Source organism: Saccostrea echinata, unplaced genomic scaffold (assembly GCF_033153115.1).
Source record: "Saccostrea echinata isolate AGI-Se365-2 ecotype Australia unplaced genomic scaffold, CSIRO_AGI_Sech_v1 ptg000073l, whole genome shotgun sequence".
Classification (NCBI taxonomy): domain Eukaryota; kingdom Metazoa; phylum Mollusca; class Bivalvia; order Ostreida; family Ostreidae; genus Saccostrea; species Saccostrea echinata.
The window spans coordinates 1,403,747-1,429,925 of NW_026889822.1; the positions used below are offsets into that span (position 1 = coordinate 1,403,747).

At 35.5% G+C, this 26,179-nt stretch overlaps 1 protein-coding gene across 9 annotated transcripts in view; it reads right to left on the bottom strand.

Moving 5' to 3' along the window:
* LOC133176341 (CUGBP Elav-like family member 2) overlaps positions 1-26,179 on the bottom strand; it is a 54,744-nt gene that overhangs the window by 11,505 nt on the left and 17,060 nt on the right. For 2 of the 9 annotated variants that reach the window (XM_061311472.1, XM_061311467.1), the window contains 11 exons: positions 21,417-21,499; positions 15,437-15,485; positions 13,880-14,008; positions 13,331-13,410; positions 12,735-12,872; positions 10,494-10,551; positions 9,797-9,883; positions 7,756-7,857; positions 6,009-6,077; positions 5,151-5,237; positions 1,957-2,172 (listed from right to left, as the gene is read on the bottom strand). In XM_061311472.1, the coding sequence (XP_061167456.1) occupies positions 1,957-2,172; positions 5,151-5,237; positions 6,009-6,077; positions 7,756-7,857; positions 9,797-9,883; positions 10,494-10,551; positions 12,735-12,872; positions 13,331-13,410; positions 13,880-14,008; positions 15,437-15,485; positions 21,417-21,499 (1,098 nt within the window). Of the gene's footprint in view, positions 1-1,956; positions 2,173-5,150; positions 5,238-6,008; positions 6,078-7,755; positions 7,858-9,796; positions 9,884-10,493; positions 10,552-12,734; positions 12,873-13,330; positions 13,411-13,879; positions 14,009-15,436; positions 15,486-21,294; positions 21,311-21,416; positions 21,500-26,179 lie in introns of those variants that run through there. The other 7 variants (XM_061311468.1, XM_061311469.1, XM_061311475.1 and 4 more) reach the window with 7 other exon arrangements.

The window sequence follows — 26,179 nt, forward strand, 5'->3', positions numbered from 1 at the left end:
ATTTTATTTGGGTATAAATAATTTTTATCATTTTCTTTGAAAAAATACAAAAAAATTCATATAAAATAATTAAGAGCTAATATCGGCCTTTCCATGCTGAAACCATTGTTTAAAAAGGATGACTCAAAGATCTATAAAATAAAAAGTTGGTGTGGCATTCCACCTTAATCGGCCAGGAAAACACAAACAAAACAAATAAGAAATTAGTCACAATTCCCAATAATTTAAAAAAAGTTTATAAATTTACTCTTTTAATAACTTGTTTATAAATCAAAAACAAATTCATAAATAGATCCCCCAGTAATTGTTCACAAATATAATTGTTTAAATGACTGAAGAATGGTAGAATAATTTTATTTCATGGTCATTTAATAAATTATTAGGTTTTATTTGAGGGCGGTAAAAAAATAACATGGAATGCTCTTTTTTAGCATGGTTTTAGCTTTTTCAAGTTAAAAAAAAATCCAGTACAGTACGTCCCTCTGAATATCTTATTGTAATGACAAGTTTGTTTGTTTTTTTTTTTAAATAGTGCTAATGCAAACTTTGAGTACATACCGTAACTTGACAACATTAATTAATTAAATAGGCCTAGATATTTTTTTTCAAACACCTGTATAAAACTTTTAATTAGCATTAATTAATTAAACAGGCCTTAGAGATATCTTTTTTTCAAACACCTGTATTAAAGTTTAATTCAAGGGATAAAAATCATCTCCTGACTTCACTTTTAACTAATTTCATTTTTAAAATTAATTCTAGACTACAATTGTGTAAATTTACAGCCCTTGAAGACATTTAGTAATTACATGTATATCTATCTCTTTTTATTAAAATGTTGTAAGAAATCCTTGGTATTTTTATTCTTTATCTTTAACACCTCTCTGCTGAAAGTAAACAAAACAACAACAGGGAGCCTGCAAATTCAGAATACACAAGGGGCGGAGCTATCATGTCACTCAGAACCTTTTTCATGCATGAGGGACTGCTGGGACTGCTGGGTCTGCTTTCTAGAGCAGTCCCATAGCAGTCCCAGAGCAGTCCCACAGCAGTCCCAGAGCAGTCCCATAGCGGTCCCAGAGCAGTCCCACAGCAGTCCCAGAGCGGTCCCAAAGCAGTCCCGGGGACTGCTTTCTGGGACTGCTTAGGTGTCAGGTTGGGTCTGGTTGGTACTGTAAGTTCATAATCTGATACACTAGATATACAAATGTAACACCACTATCACATCGACTATAAATAACACTATCACATTGGCTATAAATAACACTTTCACATCGGCTATAAATAACACTACCACATCGGCTATAAATAACACTTTCACATCGGCTATAAATAACACTATAGGTCTCTCTCCAAACATCACTGAACACTGGAATGTTCAACTATCTGACGATCTACATTCAGTAAAATTCAATTTGACTAGAGTAAAATTGTAATCTAAATTATCATTTTTTTTTCTCACCCAAATAATAAATATAACTTTCTTAAATTATTTTTTTAAAAGTATTTTGTCATTAATTTAAAGCACTCCAGTAGACAGTGTCTAAGCAGCAACCAACATCACATTAGTGGGTCTGTAAAAACAAAGAGAAAATCTCCAGGGTCCAGTACACCAACACAGGAAACAGAGTTATCTCTCTTCTTCCGAATCTTCAGAGCCAGGAGACAAAAAAAGTGTACCAGTATTGAACAAAGTCAAAAAATATGGTCAAAATGATGCCATTTTATTTGAAGAATATTTATATCATCATCTACAAAACGGGAACTCATGGCAGACAAATGCTTAAATTTTAAAGCCAAGTTCTGAATGAAATAACAATATTACATTAAAGAGTTGTCTGACATGATTTAGTTTAGGGTCAGGGAAGATAACTCTGCCTCCATCAGAAGACTGTCATCGAAGCACGAGGAACACAACACAGCGGCCACACTCCTGAAATAAAAAAATCCACCAACCTTTTCCTGCGGGAGAGAGTAAACTGGACAAACCTGCGTATTGCTGGATCCCAGTATAGGCCTGGCTAAGGGCATCCATCCCCGCGGGGGCCGAAGAACCCCCTAGTCCATTAGACGTGACCCCCGGGGACACCGAGGCAAAATTATTGTTACCAAGGGTCTGTAGACTTGCCAGGCCGCTCAAAGAGTTAGTGGGGGATGTGCCCGTGACAGATCCTACAACAAACATCACACAGTGAGCACAAAAATCGTGTCGGCACTAAATTAACAGCACAGTCCCAGCAAAATATGACCCTAGCATCATGGCAGCTTCCCAATACAACGTACAGTCAAACACAGGCCATAATAATGAAAATTAAGCACAAAATAATGTTTGTAAAGATTACAATAATTATTAAAAAGACTTGTATGCACTGCACAAATGTCTGCTTATGATCTAAAACATATACCTCATACAATAGCACAAAATGAGAAATATTTCATGTCAACAAAATGGTGTCTAATTGTGTGCACATTCATAGCACCTGTAAACCTTTCACTAAAAACTACTGAACTAGCTACCTAGCTAATAGTAAAGTCATTTACTACAATTCATACCAAATACAACTATCCTAACGGGACAGATGTCAGACAACTTAACAAATGACATACATTAAAACAGCTTTAGTAACTAAAACAAGAGGCCCAAGGGCCTTAAAGGTCACATGTCAGAGTATAATAACCCTGTAAAGGATAAATGGTTCACAATTACACAAATACACTGACTGCTCGATGTCCACAGTAAAGAATATTTCTCAAGATTGTATTATTTTTTATGGTTTTATCCCCTACACTCAGGCTCCAGGTGGGTAGGGACCATGGAATTCTCTTGTTTTTCTTCCCCTTCATGCACAGATGCTATTTGACAAAATTGGTTGAAACTGGTTCAGCTGTTCCACAGAACAAGCTGAAAATGTTCAAATGTTAACACACGGCAAACAGTGGACAAAAACAGATAGCAATAGATTACCTGAGTGACTCAGGTGACCTAAAAACACCTGACAACCTGATGCTCAGGCAATACTAAATTTTATCTTCTAGAATTTCCTAGACCTTCTGACTTTGACACTTCTGAACCCTGTGACCTTGACCTTGTCTAAATGACTTTTGTTCAGTGTCCTGATACACGTGTATATGTATCCTATAATCCTAATAATCAACTCTGGCTAATTATGACCTTCTAAAATTCTTCTGGTATGGACAAGAATTTTACTCTTATATCTCTTGGAAGTCATCTAACAACATAATCTCTGACAAAAAAAAAAAAAAATAAAAAAAATAAAAAACAGAGATACCAGCACTTCATTTCTAGGTGTGTCATAATACTCTGAAATCTCTTGGAAGTTGTCTAACCACATAAACTCTGACCAAAAAAAAACAAAAAAAACAACAGAGATTCCAGCACTTCATTTCTAGGTGTATCATAATACAGTACAACACATTTCATACAGAATATTCATCATACAAAACCATGTCATCAAAGCACAATGTGTACACAGCAAACTGAAGTGTGTAGCAGCTGTGCTAAGTTCAACTACAGGTATTCCTGATCATTTTATAAAACAATTCTTATGAAGCTACCATGTCCTTATTTACTGTTATTAACACATTTATTATGCTTTCATTTAACTACTTATAGAATAAATATTGCTGGCCTTATTTCTGTTGAAGAAACAACCACCCAATGTAACAAAAAATCCAAAAGAAAAAATTGTGTCAAACAGATCTATAGTGTTTACTTCCTAGAATTCTACACATAAACTAGTAGGAACATTCTTTTAACTTAAGGACCCTCTATACACTTAAGGAAAAGATTTTTTGGACACTAAGAAAATTATACTGTGTAAAAGTGTAAGTAATGAGCTTATCTATCACAATTTCAACATAGGGTGCCTTGCATTTACCCCCAGGAAAAATGTTCAAAGACAATGAAATACTGATGAGCATAAATCACTGTTGTTTACTTAAGTGGGCAAAATACCAGCAAATGAAGTGTTCTATCTATTCATCTTGGTCTATTTAAGTGTTATGAATGCTTGATTAGATCAAAAATTCAGTAATAAACTCTACATTTCAATTTATCTTACTCTTGATCAAAGGGCAGATCACTCTATCTGCATAAAAACACCACAAAATCAGAACTCTCTAGTGTGCAGTGTATAGAGGGCTCTTAACCAATGATGTACAAAAGACAAACTAGGGGAAAAGAATATTGTTCATATACTTTTGCATAAGAACAAATCTTTCTATAAATCATGAACATGTTTAGAAATAAGTTCCCTACACCAGAGAGACTAACTGATGCATGCTGGGAAAATGTCACACATAATGGTGCATGCTAGGACAAATGCTCACCTTGGGGTCCTCCCTTCGGAGCAAAAGCTGCATGCAATTAAAAATAGAGATGATGTAATCACAGGGTGAATGTGAGACAAGTGGAAGATGTATAACGGAACAAGTGACTGAGGTCTGGACCAAGTGACCAAGACATGGACTAATTGACCCGAATCCAGACCAAGTATCTTAGATCTGGACCAAGTGACCCAGATCTGGACCAAGTATCTTAGACCTGGACCAAGTGATCGAGGCCTGGACCAAGTGACCCAGACCTGGACTAATTGACCCAGCCCTGGATCAAGAATCTTAAACCTGGACCAAGTGACCAAGACCCAGACTAATTGACCAAGACCTGGACCAAGGGTCCCAGACCTGTGGATTTTATTTACAGACAAGGATCTGATGGTTGTGCATTCATCAACTCAGTGCAACTTCATACTATTTGGTAAGAGAGGAAATGAATAACAATCTCCAGAATATGTTCACAGCATGAGTTTCTTAAAAACCAATCATCATACCTCTTCTGGCATGTGTCAATGTCTACATGATTTTTGTTATTTTATTTCAAATATTTTTAAAACAATAATTAGCATCTTAATTTTGTCCTTATGAACACTGTTTTCATAGACAGTGAAATTCTGAAGCACACAAAAAGAGCAAAACATCTTAATTAGTATGTGGTTTAAACATCAGCCCTCAATTAAGTGAGCTCTTCGATAATTTTCTTGTTAAAAGGCAATTAGTGAAAGAGATTGTTTGTTTGAGAGCCCACTGTGTGACTAATTTTACCCTGATCAGATAAACGTCACTACTTTTACCTGATGCTGAGGTGGAATTCGTCACTCCCGCTATTTGATTTAACGCTGCTATGCTCTGCATTCCCAAAGCACCAATACCACCTGCTGCTGAAAAACAAAAGTTAATCAAGTTACGTATCTCCTCAGAGAGCTCACTTTCCTGTCCAGTTCATTTTATCAAGGATGAATGGAGTTCTGCTAACTGCACATGCAATTACAAGTACACCAAATCATACTAAAAAATAACACACAAAATTTGAGCGTTTTTGAATTATTAAATTCTGACATTCTAGTGAAGATCTCTGTGATATAAACCAGACATAAATATTTCTATTTATAACTCTGCAGTGTTCCTCATTTGACACAATTACTCAAGGCATTTAAAACAAATGATGATCTTGTACAGATTCAGAAATATCAAGCTAGTGAGACATTTAGCTTTACTTATCACTTGTATAAAAGTTATAACTTTGTGGAAATTTATTTTGGTTGTCATATGTACCTGGGTTGTACCTTTAGCTGAGGTGAGAAAAGCCAGCTTCTGCAGGTTCTGGGGGGATAATGTCGGTTCACACTTACCTTGGTTACCTGTGGCTGAGGTGAGAGTGGCCAGTCCCTGTAGGTTCTGAAGGGGTAATGTTGGTTCAGACTTACCTGGGTTACCTGTGGCTGAGGTGAGAGCGGCCAGTCCCTGTAGGTTCTGGAGGGATAATGTTGGTTGACACTTACCTGGGTTACCTGTGGCTGGGGTGAGAGTGGCCAGTCCCTGTAGGTTCTGTAGGGGTAATGTTGGTTCAAACTTACCTGGGTTACCTGTGGCTGAGGTGAGAGCGGCCAGACCCTGTAGGGTCTGGAGGGGTAATGTTGGTTCAGACTTACCTGGGTTACCTGTGGCTGAGGTGAGAGCGGCCAGTCCCTGTAGGTTCTGGAGGGGTAATGTTGGTTCACCTGTAAAAGAGACCACACAGGTAAGTCACGTCCGGTCAGGGGTGTCAGTCATTAAGGGCATCCTCTCATTCAGAGGACTTTTAATACATGTATCTTCAATATTTGGAGCCCCTTGCAGAGTTTTCTCTACATATACTTTTTTTCAAAAAGCACTTAATTTTTCACTGGTTTTTAAATTTCAAAACCCCAGATCAATTTTAGAGCTTATCAGGTAAAAAATAATGCAATTCTGAGTAAAAAGCAAAAATAAGCATGAGATGTCAACACTTTAAATGAATATAAAGCCTTAATTAATATAGTAAATGTTAAACAGGAGGTATTTTTATAGGTAAAGTCTGTTTATCAGGTAAAAGGAAATGTAAATTAGGGCCCTCCATCTCATCAAAAGAGCTGTATAATGATTTTGTTATCAAGGTTGACGAGAGCAGTGAACTCTGACAGGAAGTGCCATCTTGACACACTTCCTGTCACTAGAGAGCTACGTTATACACAACAAGAAGACGAGGCTTACTAACATAACAGTTAGAATGTTAATAACAACATATAAATAAAATATCATATATAGAACAGTGTTTCCATTGACAGCATTCTTAATTTTTCAACTTCAAACTGCTTACATGCAAAAAAAAAATCATATATATCATAAACATGCATACATAAATGCAGAGATTCAAATAAATAAAGTAGAATAAATTATGCCACAAATGAGTTACGGTTTTCCATTTAGAAATGTTTTATGTACATTGGATAGAAAGAAGAGAAAAAAATCACATGCAAGAAAGAAAGGGTGTTTGGGGAAAAAAATATGTGGATGTGCAATTTTGTTTTCCTAATCTATGTACCTTCTGAATAGTTTATGCAGATACAAATCAAAAGAAGGAATGCCTAGTCAAGAGTTGTAAATACTGTGTTTAGAAAAACATAAATTTAAAGTTCTCTTAATTCCCTTCCCTTGAAAACTTTAAATAAGACATTTTGGTGAAGTACTAAAAAGGTGTACATGTCTAACATCAAACAAAATGGTGAAAGAGATACACTGGGATTCTACCCAAACTAAACAGTGCTCATAAAACAAAGGTCATAGAGACTAACAGTACAGAAGATTCACATGCAAAATTTAATCGGCAAGTAAAAAAATACAAGGTAAAGTGTGAAGTGTGCTCAAATACAAACAGAGGCCCAGTGCTATTTCAATCAAACTGCACTTATCACAATAAATGTAGCTATCTACACATCTAACATGTTTGCAAAGGACAACTGTTTTGGCAAAAAAAAATATAATGCAAAGAAAACAAGATATATGCATGCAAAAAGAAAAAAATAAATATAACAAAAGCCAGGAAAAAGTACAGCTAGCATTAACAAGGAGAGAAGAAGTAATGGCCTTACTGTATCAGACAAAAATAAGACTACAGTCAACTCTGTATATCTTAGTCATTCCTAGGCTTCAAAGGGCAACAATGCCCTAACATTACAAGCCAGAAAACTTCTAAAAGTTAACAATGTAAGTTAAGAGCTTTCTATTTTTTTTTTAACCTTAGGTATATAGATCCATTTAAAAAATATTCTTTGCTTTTACAACTTTTTTTTTTCTCACAAGTAAAATTTGACTGTGTACAGAGTTGATCTGAGGTTTTTACAGTAAGCCCAACTTAGCATTATCTGCTGTACGGAGTACCTGATCCACATGAATTACTAGCACTGGTTGGCGTTTGACAGGGAGATGACATATTCCCCCCACTGTTGTTGGTTTGGAGTGCGGCAAGGGCCGCTAGAAGCCCTGTTGATGGAATTAAGCCATCACTGATTCAACATTTCTATCCACAAATACATCTGTCAAATTCCATTATGTAGGTAATATTGCATAAAAATACTTAATTTACACATCAAAATAAAATTTTACAGGAGTAAAAATACAATAAATAATGTAAAAAATACACACACCATTTCACAAAAAAGAAGAAAAAGCAAAGATATTGGTTTACAATCACCATCTACCAAATTTAAAACAACATTAAAATTTCACTCCAATCCTGTTAATGGCAAGTATAGGTATATATGCTTGAAGCTTAGAAAAATAGGTCATATACAGCCAAGTATATGAGGATATACATGTTCTATATGATAGGTCAAAACTAGCACATAGTGTCACTCGCCTATACACAGCAAATATGATGTTAATTATATCAATATATTACAATGTAATCCTACCACAATATATACTGACCAATATCATAAGGACAAAATAAATGCAAGCACAGCAATATCACTTAGAAAGGGGGCAAATACACTACAAACAGGGCAAAAAACTAATTATGAAAGGGCAAACAAACTTCAAGTGGACAATACTATTTCTAACAGGGTAAATAAATTCAAACAGAGCACTATCTGGAATTCCAGAAGTAAAATAAACAAAAACCTTTAGTTACAATACTACCTCCAAAAGCAAAACAACCTCAAGGCTAAGCTTTTGAATTCAAGAGGGAGATTCCAAAATATATTCAAGAATCAATATTTATTCCAAATGAGTAAAATTCTAATAGAAGTGAGCAAAACTTCTTCAGAAAAATGGAATTAAAAATAAAGAAGATGGGAAAGGGGGGATGATTGCTCAATTATCTTGTGCTAAGTAAAATATGTAGGACAATATCTGAATAACAGGACATAACAGTATCAGGGCAGTGCAATATCAGATTAACAAGTCCATGCAATATCAGATTAACAGGTCAGGGCAATATCAGATTAACAGGCCAAGGCAATATCAGATTAAAAGGTCAGGGCAATACCAGGTTGATAGGATAAAGAAAAAGCTGGGAAAATATCTGGAGCAATATTTCTTTTGAAGTAAAAATATTCTAAAGGCAATCATAGTAAACAGCAATGGTAATAGCAATGATACAACTAGTAAAGCCCTTAATCATTTACAGATATGACCCAAACTTCCAACAAACAATAACCACCAGACCAGGGCCATTTGTGCTGTCAAAAGAACATGGGCAATGGTATCTGTCCTGCATCTTCTTCCTCTTTAAAAATAGACCCCCCCCCCCCCCCCCCAGAAATGGAATATGTATCAATTTTTTCATTTGAAATCAGAGAGGATACTAGCCGCATCAATGTTTGACTTAGACAGACTCAGTATGGAAGTGCATCCCTCTTAAGCAATATGACAATTTGTAACAATTACACAAAGAAGATGGTTCCCATTGTTAAGTCTTAGCAAAACCAACATCCCAATTAAAAGAAGAAAACTGTCCACCAAGATTTTGAGAGCCTCTTCACCATCAGAAACATTTTAGGAAAAAACAATATAGAAAAAAAAAATCACAGAATTAAGGATGTCCAAATCAAATGGTCTCATCTCATAATTAGAAACTAAGAAATAAAATCTATACTGGGAAAGTGATACATTACTTTTCAATTTCAGATATCATTACATTAATTACCATTTAAAGTTTGACTTAGTTCTGCTTAAGAGCATTGTATTCACACACACAAAAAATAATAAATAAAAAAACTTATTTTTTAAATAAAAACTTAATATTCTATTGCAAATAACAATCAGAATTTAGAAATGTTCATCGTTTAATGTTGTTTCTTTGCATGAAAACGAGAGTAACTTTGACTCCTTTCTCTGACCTTGATTTGGACATTCCCGACCACTACAGCTAAAACACCAGAGAGAGGCTACAAGCAACAGTTACCATGGTAACATATACCTGTATTATTCCCGGATGCTGCCGCATTCGCTGCTGCCAACAGTAACTGCTGAACAGCGAGGGGATTAGTACCGCCGGTGGGCGACGCTGAAATCACGCCACATACTTGTTATACCCCATTCAGGTGTGTCTCATACCAATATGTCATGACAGTTAAACATTGTAAAAATACATAGCTAACAATTCATACAGTAAATTAGCATCAAACAATTTTTGAATTTTCTGTATTCATCTCTCCTTCCAATTTCATAACATCAATAAATGGTCTTCTATGCACAAGTATTTTTTTTTTCATAATGGCAGTATACATCATGCAAAATGTTTCCTAGCATTTGGAATGTTAATAATTAATACTGTAATTCAGGTCTCATTAAGGCATGCCTGAGTCTCAAACTTGGAAGCTCTACTTCAAGACATCAGTGCTTTAGTTGGTCTATATAAATTAGTTTGACATTTTTTATATCACACAATGCAGTCATGTTCATAGGGAAACAAAAACCAAGACATAGCCACAAACAGAAGGTCTTTTTTTTTTTTAAATACCTAACAAGTTTGACCCTTGGACATTCTTTGATAAGTAACGGCTACTTGTCTGCTAATTTCTTTTTCTTTTTTCAGTAGGTCACTAAGCCATGACCTAGTGTAAACTATAACCTGCAAAAGATGGCACATTTTCTACCACCAGGGGGCAGCTTACCTAGATTTCCTGTGTTGAGGAGTCCCAGATTTCCAGCCATTGCTGCCTGTTGTAACAACTAGAATTAAGAAAACAAAAACAAAAAGTAAGACATATTTTTATTGGTTGATAAAACACAAATATTAACTTATCAGTCTCAGATAAATTTACATTTATTCATCTACCATGTTTACAACAATGACAATGTTTATAAAAAAATTTTTCATTTAGTAACAAATTTAACACATTGAAGAGTAATCTCTTCACAAAATCTTTAATCAGCATTTGTTTACAGGAAGTGTAAAATGATACTGAATTTTTTTGTCCATCATAGCTGACTGTTTTTCAAGTCTTTTATCATTTTGAACATACCAATATATCATATCACTGAACTATAGGTAATTACATGGACTTTGTCCCTGAATTAGACAAAACAAACTTAAGATTCTTCATGATTAAGATGATCGTAAACTCTGCAGGATCACAAGCTTTCAGTGAACCAAATCTCAGATAAAATATTTTCTACTTAAGCAACTGAATTTCAATCTCTCAAAGGAGCGGCTTCATGCACTCTGAAGCATTAAACAACAGGGGACTGGTTTAGAAGTTTTTTAGCCATCCCTGTTGTATTCAGGCAGATGTCTTCTTTTTATTGATGCTGCACTGCAGGACCACGTTCTAATACAGATTACATGGAAACCAGGGCTTTTAGAAAATTGTAGAAAGAAAAAAAAATCCAAGAAACTGCAGCTGTATCAAATGTTCTCAGTGTTTAGAGAGCTTTTCATGTAACTTCAAAAATAACTGGATTTTATACAAAGTCAGTAGTGAAATGGAACAAAGTCCCAACAAAGGGATCCTCTCCTCACAGTGGAGAGTAATTGTTACCCCCCCCCCCCCCCTCCACAATACACACAAAAACATGGTGTTAATTTTTACTCGAGGCATAGAATCAAACAGTATGCCAATGGCCTACATGTGATATACAATAACCTATGTCTCTATAAGGCACGTCTCCAACATTAATATTCTGACAGCCCTACTTCACATTCCTCTTTATATCCGTCATTTACAAATGTGTGATTTTGCAAATGATCACACTTTTTGATACCGACATTAAAAAAAAAATATTATGGAAAATTGCTGATGAAACAGCAGATATAATGACTACAGTACAAATGCAGATAAAAATCTCAGGAAGTAGATAACTTTTTATATCAAACAGAATCAGTCACCAAGACACGCCTGAGTGATTCTTCTTATGCCCCACCTACTTCTGTAGAAGTCATGTTTGATGATATCAGAACGACTGTTTCTAAAATGACTTCCTTCATCCTCTGATGTACCTGTAACCTGCAATCTAAAACACTAGCATTCCTACACAAGTTTCAATTATCAACCTTTATTTAAGAGCCAACAATTATCTGAAGTTGAAGGTCAGACAAAAAAACCTCAGAGAGGAAGTTCCCCATTATAATACGTCTGTAATCCCCCATTATAATACGTCTGTAATCTAACAATCTCAAATAATGCACAGTCAATTTACTACAACAATGTTACATAAAACATTGTCTACACCATACTGAGAATTAACAAAAAACGGAACAACAGGGCCTACACCAAGATATGTCTACCAACTAACATGGTCAGATTTACTATCAAATTCACAGACGTTTACCCTGTCCTACAAACATCTAAAATAAAACCATTCTCATTAAAAGAAGCCTCACACTGCTGACCCTATCTTAATTACATCCTCTGAAATTATATACCCCAAATCCTCTGTCAATGATCTTTGTGCATACACATCATCAGAAATGTAATGGGTGAGGACACCTCTTTCCCTGTGTAATACAGTGGGTGGGTGGGGAGAGAGAAGGTGCCCCCTGTACACTTACTGGAGGATGAATTGAAATATAGGGAGGCACTCCCTCCCTCTGTATACTTACTGTGATATATTGGGTTGAGAGGGTGCCCCTCATCTTAATGATATATTTGGGGGGGGGGGGGGGGGGGGGGGGTCCCTTCCTCTGTATACTTACCGTGACATACTGGGGAACAAGATACCCTCCTCTTCCCTTCTGTTTACTTACTTTGATATATTGGGGAACAAGATACCCCCATTCCCTTCTGTATACTTACTGTGACATATTGGGGGAGAAGATGCCCCTCCTGTTTATGATATATTTGGGGGGGGGTGTTCCCTTTCTATACTTACTGTGACATATTGGGGGAGGTGCCCCTCCCCTTCTGTATACTTACTGTGATATATTGGGGGGAGAAGCCAGCCACACCCCCTGCTGATATGTTCCAGAGATTTTGATTTATTTGTTGTATTTTTTTCGCTTCCTTTTCTTTCTGTGTATCTGCAAACTTCACAACAATAGGTGATGAACACCCCTGAAAGAGATAGTTCACTATCATTAGTTCTCTATCATTAGTATTGATTTACGAGTCAGTGATAAACCACAGTTCAATGCGAGATATTATTGGGCAAACTTTGAAACAAATTTAAATGATGTCATTAAGGACTGGCACTGCATTGAAATTAATATCTATTCAGTACACAGCTCACAGATTCCAATTCTACTTAAAACGGATGTCAACAAAATCTTGTAAACCTGATAACCCCAAAATTTATGTCATGTTTTTAATTCCTATGTGGAAAATCCAATTTGATGTTTCACCTGGATCAAACATAAAGAAATGAGCATGTCTAAATATATGGACTCTTAAAAAGTTCCTGGGCATACAATATATATATAGACAAACCAAGAACCACATTCCACACAGTGTTTCTTTGTGGATATATATTGGTGTCATAAAGGGAGATCTACTCTCTGCAGTTCTTTTCTTACCTCCATGGTCTGTGAGTGATGCATGTTCTTTATGGCATTCAGAGCAGACTGTCTATTGGCATACGTTACAAAAGCACATCCTGAAACAGGTAAAATAAACTACCGATTAGAGGAATGGTGGAGGTTTCAGTTCTGTTAATATTTTAACATTTTCTTCAGAAGCTTTTTGTTGTCAACATTTGTCAGTGTAAAGTAAATCTTTCCTCTTGAAACATGTAGTCCCCTCTATATCCCTCCACTGCAGAGGGTACTGTACACAGGGATAATTCTGCCCCATGTTATTTTCCCCCTTTCACACTTGCGTTCAATCTTGCCCCATTTTAAATTCGACCAGTTACAGTTCTGTTTAAAAAATTATGCTGTGTTCTTTGAATTCTCTCCATTTTAAATTCACCCACCTGTGAGTAGGGCGAAAGGGGCAAAAATAAAACGAGGGCGAAAATTTCCCTGTATACAGTATCTATATAATAAATTAAACTCTACCATGTATCTTATACACTTAGTGTACATTATGAGAGAACACTCTGACTGTTACTATAAATAGATAACCTCGACTCTGTCCGTTCTGATCCCTCAATATCGTGCAGTCCTCTATTGAACCAAATGGAGCAAACATCATTTTAACATCACTCTCCGAGCACTTCTTGGAAATCATCCCGACAAATAATTTCCTTTCCTCTACAAACAAAAGAACAAGGAGTTTGAAATATTTATTGTAAAATATATACATGCACCAATGCTCTAGTCTTAATAAACGCAAATACAGTATATGCAAGACACATACTTAATATATAGAAAAATGGTCTGAAAATGAATTCTAAAGCTGACCTTGACAAATAATTTTACTTAAAATCAAAAACCACTTATTATTGCTTAAATCTCATATCACTAATGAGTAGGTATTGATAAATCTCCCTTCACAACTAGGGATCATCTCAATTATTGTTGCAGGTTAAAAACAAGAATTTCACTCAACAGAATCTATAAATATCTCCCTGACAGCCCCACTGTGTTTGAAAATCTATATCTCCCTGACAGCCCCACTGTGGTTGATTTATCAAGGTTGGACTATACAGGAACCAATACTTGTTGATTATGAACAAATGAGTAATTATGTAAATTATTTATTACTTTGGTGCCTTAAATGCAGTCAACTGATGTCTTAAGAAATCTTCTCATGAATGCTCACCTAAGATTTTGTATGTACAATCAAGTTACCGGTTATCTGCTTTTGTCTACTATATGAAATTTTCTGCTAAGTAAATTCTCTCTGTGGTCTTAATTAGGAACAGGCTTTAAAATATGCATGTTGGTTACCAATATGGATCTGAGATCTGCCTTTTATCTGAACCTTTCCTTTGTGAAATCTTTTTTTTCCAAGTTTGAAGGGAAAACATGGACATTTTCCCACATGTTTATTATTTATTTATCATTCTCTTAGTAATAAACACAAATTGACAGCTGTGTGTAACAGATATCCTACTTAAAGTTTTGATAGAAAGGTGTGTTGAATTTAATTTGTTTCCATGATTGATAAATGGTGATCTATCATCAATAATTAAGGCCACCATCTTACATTGTAAATTACTATATCCCCAGAACCCAGACCTCTGTGTGGTTATAAGTACAGTGGAATAAATCACCCGACTGATTTTTGACTGGATACTGTGAAATGTTTTGTTGTTGTTTTAATTGAGGTAGCCCCCCCCCCCCCCCCCCCCCCCCCACCAATGGTCTGTTCATGGTTAGGTACAGTTGTAACGGAATTGATAGCTAGACTGATTTTATTGATTTTGATGATACTGTATAATTTTTTGTTGTTGCTTTGAGTCAGTCCCCCTCTCCCAGATCTGTAGGTGGTTAGGTATGTTGTAATGGTATTGACAGCCAGACTGATTTTATTGGATTTGACAATGGATACTACCAGTTTTTGTTGTTGTTTACATGAGGCAGGTGTACAGATAGGAAGTCTGTCAGTTACAGACCACATGGAGTGATTTAACACACAAAAAAAAAACCTCACTGTAGAGAATCATAACAATACAGTCATATAAAACATGATTTTTTACACAACAGACATTGTACAGAACCCTGATCAACACGTACCATTCCTTTTCTCACTGTCTGCTGGTTTCATCTGAATGGGATGGTGCATCTAGAATGAAAAACAAAATATCGCACTTGAAATAATGATGCACTTAATGATCAGTTAAACCAAAATTATTGAACTAAAGATATTGCTAAAGAGGAGTGAAAATCAAAGACGGGTTTTAAAGACAGAGCTCAAAATTCTCTTTAACAAGATTTGTTTCCAAAATAAAATGTCCACAGCAATAGACTAAGTCATTTCTTACTTGGCAATGAACTATGACCTAGACTTGACATAAAGCCTTGGCCTCACATATAACCTTGACCTAAAATACAGTCTCGATCTGAAATGAAACTCTGACCCAACATAAAACCTTTACCTAATGTAGAGCCTTGACCTAACAGAACTTTGAACAGATATTTAAGAAGTGAATTTAATTTTTGAAGATTCATGAGGACATGAACTACGACGCTTCACGACAGCATATTTCATGAAGTGCGTTAGTGCTTCATGATAAATATGTCGACGTGAAGCGTTGTAGTTCATGTACCTCATGGATTTTCAAAAATTAGATTCATTTCTTATATTTACATTATTTTTCTGATGAGATGCCACAAATTACGCTATTCAACTGTCATTTTTTTAAGCAAAACAGTTTGCACTATAGTTTTGACATCGAGTGTGGTATTATGACGTAACAGTGCAGATATTCATGCTCATCCATGGTAGTTCATGAGAAAATGAACAGTCTTCTAATTTGCAAAGAATCTTAAAGAAAAATATTTAGAAATGTAAATATTGGGTTTTGAACACCAAATGACCATTTATGAAATCTTTATCTCATAAATAGTAAAATACAGTAAACCCAGATCTTAAAACTCACAGGCGGAATTACTTTGTTTTCACTCCATACGATTAATATTTCACAGATTTATGTTCCTAGGTTGACAAAATTTAACTCTGTTAAAAGCATACATTTACTAAAAGCAGGTGACTCCAAGAGTGATTGAGTGTGGTTCAAATTCAAAAGACATTGGGTAAAATCTCTAAAGAAAGGTCTGCCTGTTTAAGTACTTATTCAAGGTCTGCCTATATAAGTACTCATTCAAGGTCTGTTTAAGTATTCAATCATGGTCATAAGCACTCATTCAAGATCTGCCCGTTTAAGTACTTATTCAAGGTCTGCCTATCTAAGTTCTGCCTGTTTAAGTACTTATTCAAGGTCTGCCTATCTAAGAAATCATTCAAGGTCTGTTTAAGTATTCAATCAAGGTCATAAGTACTCATTCAAGGTCTGCCAGTTTAAGTACTTACGTAATGTCTGCCATTAAAATAATCATTCAAGGTCTGTTTAAATATCCACTTAAGGTTTAAGTACTTATTCAAAGTCTATTTAAGTACTTTTCAAAGTCTGCCTATTTAAGTACTTATTCAAGGTTAATGATGGGTTTTACTTAATCAAGTCTGCCTATTGAAGTACTCACTCAAAGTCTGGTTAAGAACTCGTTCAAGGTCAGTTTGATTTCTAAATAAGAGAATTTTCAATTTGTTTGATTACAGAATTTCTTTTTGTTTGAGAACTAATGCAGGATCTGCTGAAGTGCTTATTAGGGACTGACTAAATGTTACTTAATTTTGGGTCCATTTGTTTGAATACATGATCATTTTGTCCATTTGGCTGAGATCTATAAATTCTTGTTCTGTTTGCTGAGCCTAAGGCACTCAGAGACAGAGACAGCATTAAGTCAATGACACTGGTTTGAACTGAAGAACCTGCTACCTGGGACTGACTTAACGAGGTGATAATTAACTTCAATAAAACACGAGTGATTTGTGAAGGATGAAGACCACATTGTGATCTACAGCAGCTTGTCAGGCAAAGCAGCAATCAATCTACTGTATTATTGATCATCATTCACAACAATTAATGTCCATAGAAAGGAAAGGATAATCACCCATTACATTACAAACCTGTCTGGTACTAAACGACTGGGATTCCCCCTCATTTGGTGTCATTTCCAGAGAGTTTCTGCTATAATTAATAAATTCCTTGGTGATCCTCTTTCTACTGGGATATTCCAATGCAAGGGGATATCCTCATTTGGGGTTTATTATCAGGAAATCGGGGATCCCCTCTAAATTGACAGAAGGGAATAATAACTCTCTATAGGAAAGATGTGGTGGTTCTAAACCTGAGAGAGTTCTAGCACCACTCCCAGTACAGTCCTCTATATTGACTACAATTCTAGGGATTTCCTCTCCAATCAGAACCTGTCCTTCCACCTGGGATCATGGAAATCCCTCTACACTTGTTCAAGGACTTCATTTTGAAGGATCACATTCAAAAGAGATTCTCTTTCTATTTTCTATTAGAATCATGGATTCCCCTTATATAAGAAACACACCCTGGAAAACTTAAAGATTTCCTCCAACAATGAATGCCACAAGTTGGGATAAGCATCACATTTGACTAGTCCTAATGTGGGACTCCATCCACAAAGAGAATTATCTAGAGAGATGTCTCTCTGACTTGCTCACAACAAGCTGTGCAAGTTAGTGTAAACTTAAATATTTCCCCTATTGTTTCCATTATAAATCCAGAAAAATCATTATTAAATTACATGTATCATACACATTTTTATTAAACTTTGGAAATAGAATAATTAATCTAACAAAATTCATGCTGTAAACATCTGTATGATTTATTTGCAAAACAAATTTGTTTCATACTTTCTGTCCTCCTGTTTCCTAGCAGAAAGGAAACACCATTATGAAACTACGAATCCCCTCTATTTAAAAGAGATATTTTCCTAATTACAATCCTGCATGCCACCACTTTACACTGTAATTTATTTAGTACAACCCTCTAACAGCCAAGATATTTGATGGAATAAAATGAAAACTCTTCCCAATTAATGCATTGCCCAAAAAATGTCTGTCTTGCACCAATTGCAGATATGAGTACATGTACCTAGATTCCAATTGTCTGAATACCTGTGTAATTCATAGTGACTAGTACAGTATGCTATATACTCCTGTCAATATGGATTCCCCGATAATATAAACTGACTGAGGAATCCCCATCATGTCACAATGAGGCCATCATCCAATATCAAACAGAAGCTGTGTATTACCTATTTACCAAACCTAAAACAACTTGTAGAGGAACTGCATTCTTCCTGCTCCATTATATGTATGGTTTACCGTGACTACTACTGCAGGAATGGATAATCATATTGTGATGGCATTCCTAGCAGAAGGGAGATTTTTGCTTAAATCATCCCTTTGTTTTCAATTTGTAATACCTACTTTCTTTACTTAAAACTTTGAACTATTCACCAAAGTTAACCTCACCAACTACCGGCACATTTAACTCTTCTCCAGAGAACAATCATTTCGAAATATCCATCGCAAAAAACGAGTTCCATCGATAAGATTGGTCTATTCAGTTTGAGGTGAACAACTTAATAACTCTTTTTCATCCATGAACATGTTACTGTAAATCTATGACCATTTATTGTGAGGTTTCTTAAAAATATTTATATCATCAAAACAAAACTTTGAAGTCATGTATAAGAGCTACACAAATTAATGTCTTGACAATGTTAAGTTACTAGAACATAGAAAGCTATAAAATTGACTAGGAATGTGTGAGTGTCAGATATATTAGACCATATAACACTGCTATGGAGTTCCCAGCTTAACAAGCCAATAATTTGCCGGTGTTAGCATATGACAGGTCTGACAGATTAACTCCGATTTGCCATTGATTTCTTCCTTAGATCATTTTTGTCCAATTTGGCTTAGAACAATAACATTGACTATAAAACATCTGAGAAAGAAGCATGGAAGGTCCAATTAATCAAGCCATCTTCTGAATATTTTTATAAACATAGAATATTGACAGACAACTACCTCTACTGAGAAACACAGCTTCTTAACTCATAAAGAAGAACAGCCACTGGGAGTCAGTTTCACTGATCAACTCATGGGAACCAGTTGAGTTCAGCAAACAGGTGACCAGTTGAGTTGCATGGGGACCAGTTAAGATGGATGACACATGTGGACTGGTTAATTTAGGTAACATGTGGTGATCAGTTAGGCTGTCCATACACATGGAGACCAATTAGTTAGGTGACACATGGGGACCAATTATATTAGGTGACATTTGGGGATCAGTTAAGTTGGGTAAACACATGGGGCTCATTTAATTTGGGCAAACATATGGGGACCAGTTAAGTTGGGCAATAATTTGGGGACCAGTTAAGTTGGGTGACACATGGGGACCAGTTAAGTTGGGCAAACACATGGGGACCAATTATATTACATGTAGGTAACACATGGGGACCAATTAAGTTGGCCAACATACATAAGTATCAGTTGAGTTGGACAAGTGATAAGTGGTTCTTACAGATCACTCAGACTTGTGAAGTTGAGTCAGTCCCAGTAGTCAGTAGAAACCTCATTTTACTCATTCAACATCAGTTAAAACCTCAATCCATGCACCTCAGTAAAGATGCAGAAACTTAACCTACTCTCTGTCAATTATAAAGTAGCTACCCACCATGACACCTAACTCCCTTCCATGCCTAGAGACAATAAACATGATAAATATTGGGTATTGTTTATGTCACTGAAGTAATGGCTTTGAGGTTGTTTATTTGGGTGAATATGGCTTAGTGTTTTTTTTTTCAGTAATGCAGTTGTAAAAGGTTTGCTCCTTAAAGCTGTCCTTATCTCTAACATGATTATAACAGATATATGGCTAGTCTGTGTAAATAATGTGGGAGTAAAATTGATATATGATTAACAACATCCTAAGAAAATGACCATGTAATCTCTCATTAACAGCCAATGTACCACCAACAGTCAGAGAAAATGTCAGCAGGCTTTCTACTCGTCAACGTGATCAATATCTGTGTTTTTCCTGTAGAAATCGTGAGGGTGAGATAAATGTCTTCATCGAATTAATCCGTAACTTCTCCGGAACAATCCCAAGGCTGATAAACACAATAAATATTATTGCTTTAAAAATGGGACATTTCACTTCATTTTTCCCGTAAAAATAATTCCTGGTGACAAAATCATAATTCTGTTTGACAGCTCTATATCTCTAATTTCTACAGAGTGACATCTCTAAGTCCCCTGATGGTAAAACCTCTCAATGAGTGTTCGGTTCTCAATGTCGCACATTAACAGCCCTGAACAATAGAAGGACAAGTCTTCTATAGGAAAGAGTTTTCAATTAACACTGTTGTGACAAGCTCTCTCCATCCATTTCCCCCATCATTAACTTTATACTCACAGCAACCAAACGTAACTTCAATACCTCATCATCATAGTTTTTTTTCCTACTTTGAATGATTACGCTGCTGTTTTCAATATTATTAAGAAGATCACATTATTTTTTAACACTTTATATTATTAGAATCTCTTTAACATTATAAGATGTCAAACATGAGCATCTTCAATACTAATCTTGTTGTATCTTAACAATTTCACCAATGCTGCCTTTTTTCAATTGGTTTTGTTTCAGATTTGTAACAGACTACATCTCTTTTAGAACACCTTTTAAATTTATGATTCAAAAAGAAAAAAAATAGCAAAATACTTCCAATTTCATCTGTTTTCCCCGACTCAATCAACACCATATTTTCTACTGTAATAAGTAACTTGACTGCTTCTATATATACTACAGATGTGTAAAGCATTGACTGGTTCTGTACAAACTATATATGTGTTAAGCATTGACTGGTTCTATATAAACTATATATCTGTTAAGCATTGACTGGTTCTGTATAAACTAGTACTCACCCTACTCATTGTTTTGATATTGTGTAAAGCATTGACTGGTTCTGTATAAACTAGTACTCACCCCACTCATTGTTTTGATATTAAGTAAAGCATTGACTGGTTCTGTATAAACTAGTACTCACCCCACTCATTGTTTTGATATTAAGTAAAGCATTGACTGGTTCTGTATAAACTAGTACTCACCCCACTCATTGTTTTGATATTGTGTAATGCATTCTGTGCATCTAGTGCTGCTTTCCTTGTGTAAAATGTGACAAAACAGCAACCTGCAAAATGCAAAAGAAAACTTACAAGTGTTGTGTAAAACTCAAATTTGAACACAAAACTTTGAAGCAGAAAAAAAAATCAGGCAATTTTTTTTAAGTCATCTTTTGACACAAGATGAAAAGGAAACCTCATAAATCATCAGTTCAAAACTTTATTAACAAAGGCTGTGACAAACCAATATCTGAATAACATTGAAATTACAAGTATCAATATACAGACCTATGGCTAGGGAATGATTTTTTTTTTTTTACTTTAAATCTTTTGTCTATTAATTATGTTAAGGCCAGCTGTTTTTTTCTTGGCAAAGTATTACACTAGTACATTTTATATGCAACAAATTAATTTTTTTAAATCATACCAAGTAAGTTTACCTCAAAACCATTTCTAGAACATATATTGTGGTAATAATATATACAAACTTTAAAGGAATTTATGTACATTCTATTTCTCCATATGTTTTATTGCATTAACTTTAAATCTGACATAATTGTGAAATCACAGCCAACCCCCAAAACAGTATTATCTAGGTACTGGCTATACCAAAAAAAATCTCATTATTTCAATGATCTTCCTGTAGTTTAAAATTAGAAAAAACATAGACTTTACATCTTTATATTCATCCCCCACCCATTGGTTTTCTGACTATGTGAAGAATATCTTTTTTTATATTTTCAGACACTAGACAAAGCCTGACAATGGTTCCTCCTGTATCTCCAATCTTATTGTCCGACATATGTTATTTATGTATGTGTTAGGTATTTTGCTTTGATTTCCTGATACTATATAGAATTCTGATCTATTGAACATTAAAGTTCATTACACATCTATGTAGCGAAGTTGTCTATAGTTATCATGGCTGATCTCCTTGATAACCTTTGGTGTTTTGATCTGTACAGAATTACAATACTTTAATGATCAGATTTCCGTCAGCCGTGACATAACGGGTATTTCTATCTCACACTCCAAAGTCAATAGGAAGGCAATCGGCCATACTTTGTCGCTAAGAACAGATTAAACAAGAACAATACATTAATCTTTTGAATGAATGACTTGAGACAAATAGGACCCGCATTATTTAAATGCCAACTTCACAGTTCTTCTGTGGACTTGACAAAATCTGTCAGATCGAACATTACTGTTTAAGTCCACGACTTCCTTAGCAACCTGATGCTGGAGTCCTGTTGCCACGGTGAGGTGTCAAACATTCAGCATCAGAGAAATCTGCCTCAGGTTTTCTATCTACACAGAAAGTGAAGGCTTTAATCTCAATGCACACATTTTATTTGGTATCACTTGACTTAAAGTGAATGGTCCTACAACAATATGGCTGGTTACCTTTGACAGGATAATCAATGTCAATTGTTTTTAGATTAGGCTTCAGTGTTTAACACATCTTGCCTTTAGCTATACCATCTTGACATCCAATTCACAGGATGATAAACTAAAAAAAAAATGAATTCTCTGTATTAATTAGCTTGATTTCATCAAATGCATGTAATGTCACTTCAAATTGTGCCCTTGCTATACATAAAATCACCGATATATGCTAAAAGGCCAATTAATGGCAGAAACTTCTCTGAAGTTGCACATCAAATTTATAAAAACATTAACGGGGAAAAAACATTTTTTTATTACAGCATGTGTACAAAATGTGTTTCTTGATGCTACAAGTGTCAGCCATAAACATCTGTTTAGAGTTATTTTACAATGTTTTACACATGAGAATGTGAGCAAGTTTCACTTGAATGTGAACATTTAAACAAGTTTGACTTGAATGTCCTCAAAGAGAGTCACCTCAACAGACTCTGACAATACACAGCTTCTGATATGTACAACATTACAAATGATTGAGAAACAAAGAAAAAAAAAACAAAACAAAACAAAAACAAGAGGCCCATGGGCCACATCGCTCACCTGAGCACATTGGCTAGGCAAAAGCACAAATCAGTTCAGTATTGAAAAGATTACCTGGGGGTGGGGGGGGGGGGGGGGGTGGCTTGAATTTTAAACTACCTGATGATGCTTCCATGTCAATATAACAAATGGCTTTATTATACTTGTGAAGATTTTAAAATAATTTTCCCATATATTCCTTTGTAAAAATTTGATCCTCCATTGTGGCTCCTCCCTATCCCAGGGGTCATCATTTGAACTTGAATCTACACTACATGAGGATGCTTCCATATCAATATAACTAAACATAGCTTTCCTGTACTTGAGAAGAAATATTTTTTCTATATGTTCTTATGTAAAACTTTTGATCCCCCAATGGGCCCCATCCAACCCCTGGGGGTCATCATTTGAACAAAACTGAATCTACACTACCTGAGGATGCTTCCATATCAAAATGACTAATCATGGTTTGCAGTTCTTCAGAAGAAGATATTTCCCTATATATTTCTACTTAAGACTTTGATCCTCCATTGTGGCCCCATCCTACCCACGGGGGTCATGATTTGAACAAAATAGAATCTACACTACCTGAAGATGCTTCCATATAAATATGATCAATCAGGGCTTTGCTGTTCCTGAGAAAAAGATTTTTAAAATTTTTCCTATACATTTCTATGTAAAACTTTGATCCTCCATTGTGGCCCCACCCTACCCCTGGGGGTCATGATTTGAATAAATTTGAATCTACACTACCTGTGGATGTTTCCATATAAATATGAACAATCTGGGCTTTGCTGTTCCTGAGAAGAAGATTTTTCCTATATATTTCTATGTACAACTTTGATAGTCCATTGCAGCCCTGCCCTACCCCCGGTGGTCATGATTTGAACAAACTTGAATCTACACTACCTGAGGACGCTTCCATATATATATGACTCATCATGGCTTTGCTGTTCTTGAGAAGAAGATTTTTAAAGATTTTTCCTATATAAATTATTTCTATATAAAACTTTGATCCTCCATTGTGGCCCCGCCCTACCCCTGGGGGTCATGATTTGAACAAACTTGAATCTACACTACCTAAGAACGCTTCCATATAAATATGACTCATCATGACTTTGTTGTTCTTGAGAAGAAGATTTTTAAAGATTTTTCCTATATATTTCTATGTAAAACTTTGATCCTCCATTGTGGTCATGCCCTACCCCCGGGGGTCATGGTTTGTACAAACTTGAATCTACACTACCTGAGGATGCTTCCATATAAATATGACCCATCATGGCTTTGCTGTTCTTGAGAAAAAGATTTTTAAAGATTTTTCCTATATATTTCTATGTAAAACTTTGATCCTCCATTGTGGCCCCGCCCTACCCCCGGGGGTCATGATTTTAACAAACTTGAATCTACACTACCGGAAGATGCTTCCATATAAATATGACTCATCATGACTTTGCTGTTCTTGAGAAGAAGATTTTTAAAAATGTTTCCTATATATTTCTATGTAAAACTTTTATCCTCCATTGTGGTCACGCCCTACCCCCGGGGGTCATGGTTTGAACAAACTTGAATCTACACTACCTGAGGATGCTTCCACATAAATATGACTCATCATGACTTTGCTGTTCTTGAGAAGAAGATTTTTAAAGATTTTTCCTATATATTTCTATGTAAAAATTTGATCCTCCATTGTGGCCCCGCCCTAGCCCCGGGGGTCATGATTTGAACAAACTTGAATGTACACTACTTGAGGATGCTTCCACATGAGTTTCATTTTTCCTGGCCCTATGGTTCTTGAGAAGAAGATTTTTAAATGTTGCCATTATTTTTTCACTAATTCCTAATTATCTCCCCTTGAAAGAGGGCGTGGCCCTTCATTTGAACAAACTTGAATCCCTTTTACCCAAGGATACTTTGTGGCAAGTTTGGTTGAAATTGGCCCAGTGGTTCTTGAGAAGATGTCGAAAATGTGAAAAGTTTACAGACAGACAGACAGACGGACAGACAGACAGACGGACGCCGGACAAAATGTGATCAGAAAAGCTCACTTGAGCTTTCAGCTCAGGTGAGCTAAAAACTGCACACTTTATATAGTTCACTTTTTTCTTTTTTACACCACTTTTTAGATTTTTTAATTTGATATACTAGAAAATCAATCTGATAATCTATTTGTTGAGCTTTCTATACAAAAGCAGAGAGTGGATCTAAGATTTTGATTTGTCTGTTTTTTTTCCCTCTAAATCATGAAATAATTTAAATGATGACAGTTATCTACAGAAGAGAAGTTAGGTGTATTTATCAATATTTCTACAGATCAAATAATTTTTCCAACCAATATGCAGGTTTTAATAAATTGTTATTCTCAATTCTACAAACCAATTTTTTTTTATGAGGGCAATCAATTTGTTTACAGATTACACAGTGGTAAGCCATTAAAAACGCAGAAGCTTTATTTATTTGTGATAAAATTTATAGAACTGATTAACTACTCTGGTCCCTTTTTCCTTTGATATCTCTCCCAGCCAGGAGCTACAGTTGATGGATACCCCGTTCTATGCTTGGCAGGCCTCTGGTCTTTAGTTCTCTGTTCTACTGAAGTCTCCAGTCTGCTTAGAAGTTAACACAGTATCAAAGACTAGAATCTCTTTGTCAATTCCTGCGAGAACCGAACCAGTCAACATTAATCCCGCATTCAGTCCTAATCAGGAGTCTCGGTCTGCCATGCGTTTGTGCTAAATGGTGATTTGCATGCAGTAATCCTGCAGAATTTGCACATTGTAGATAACCTC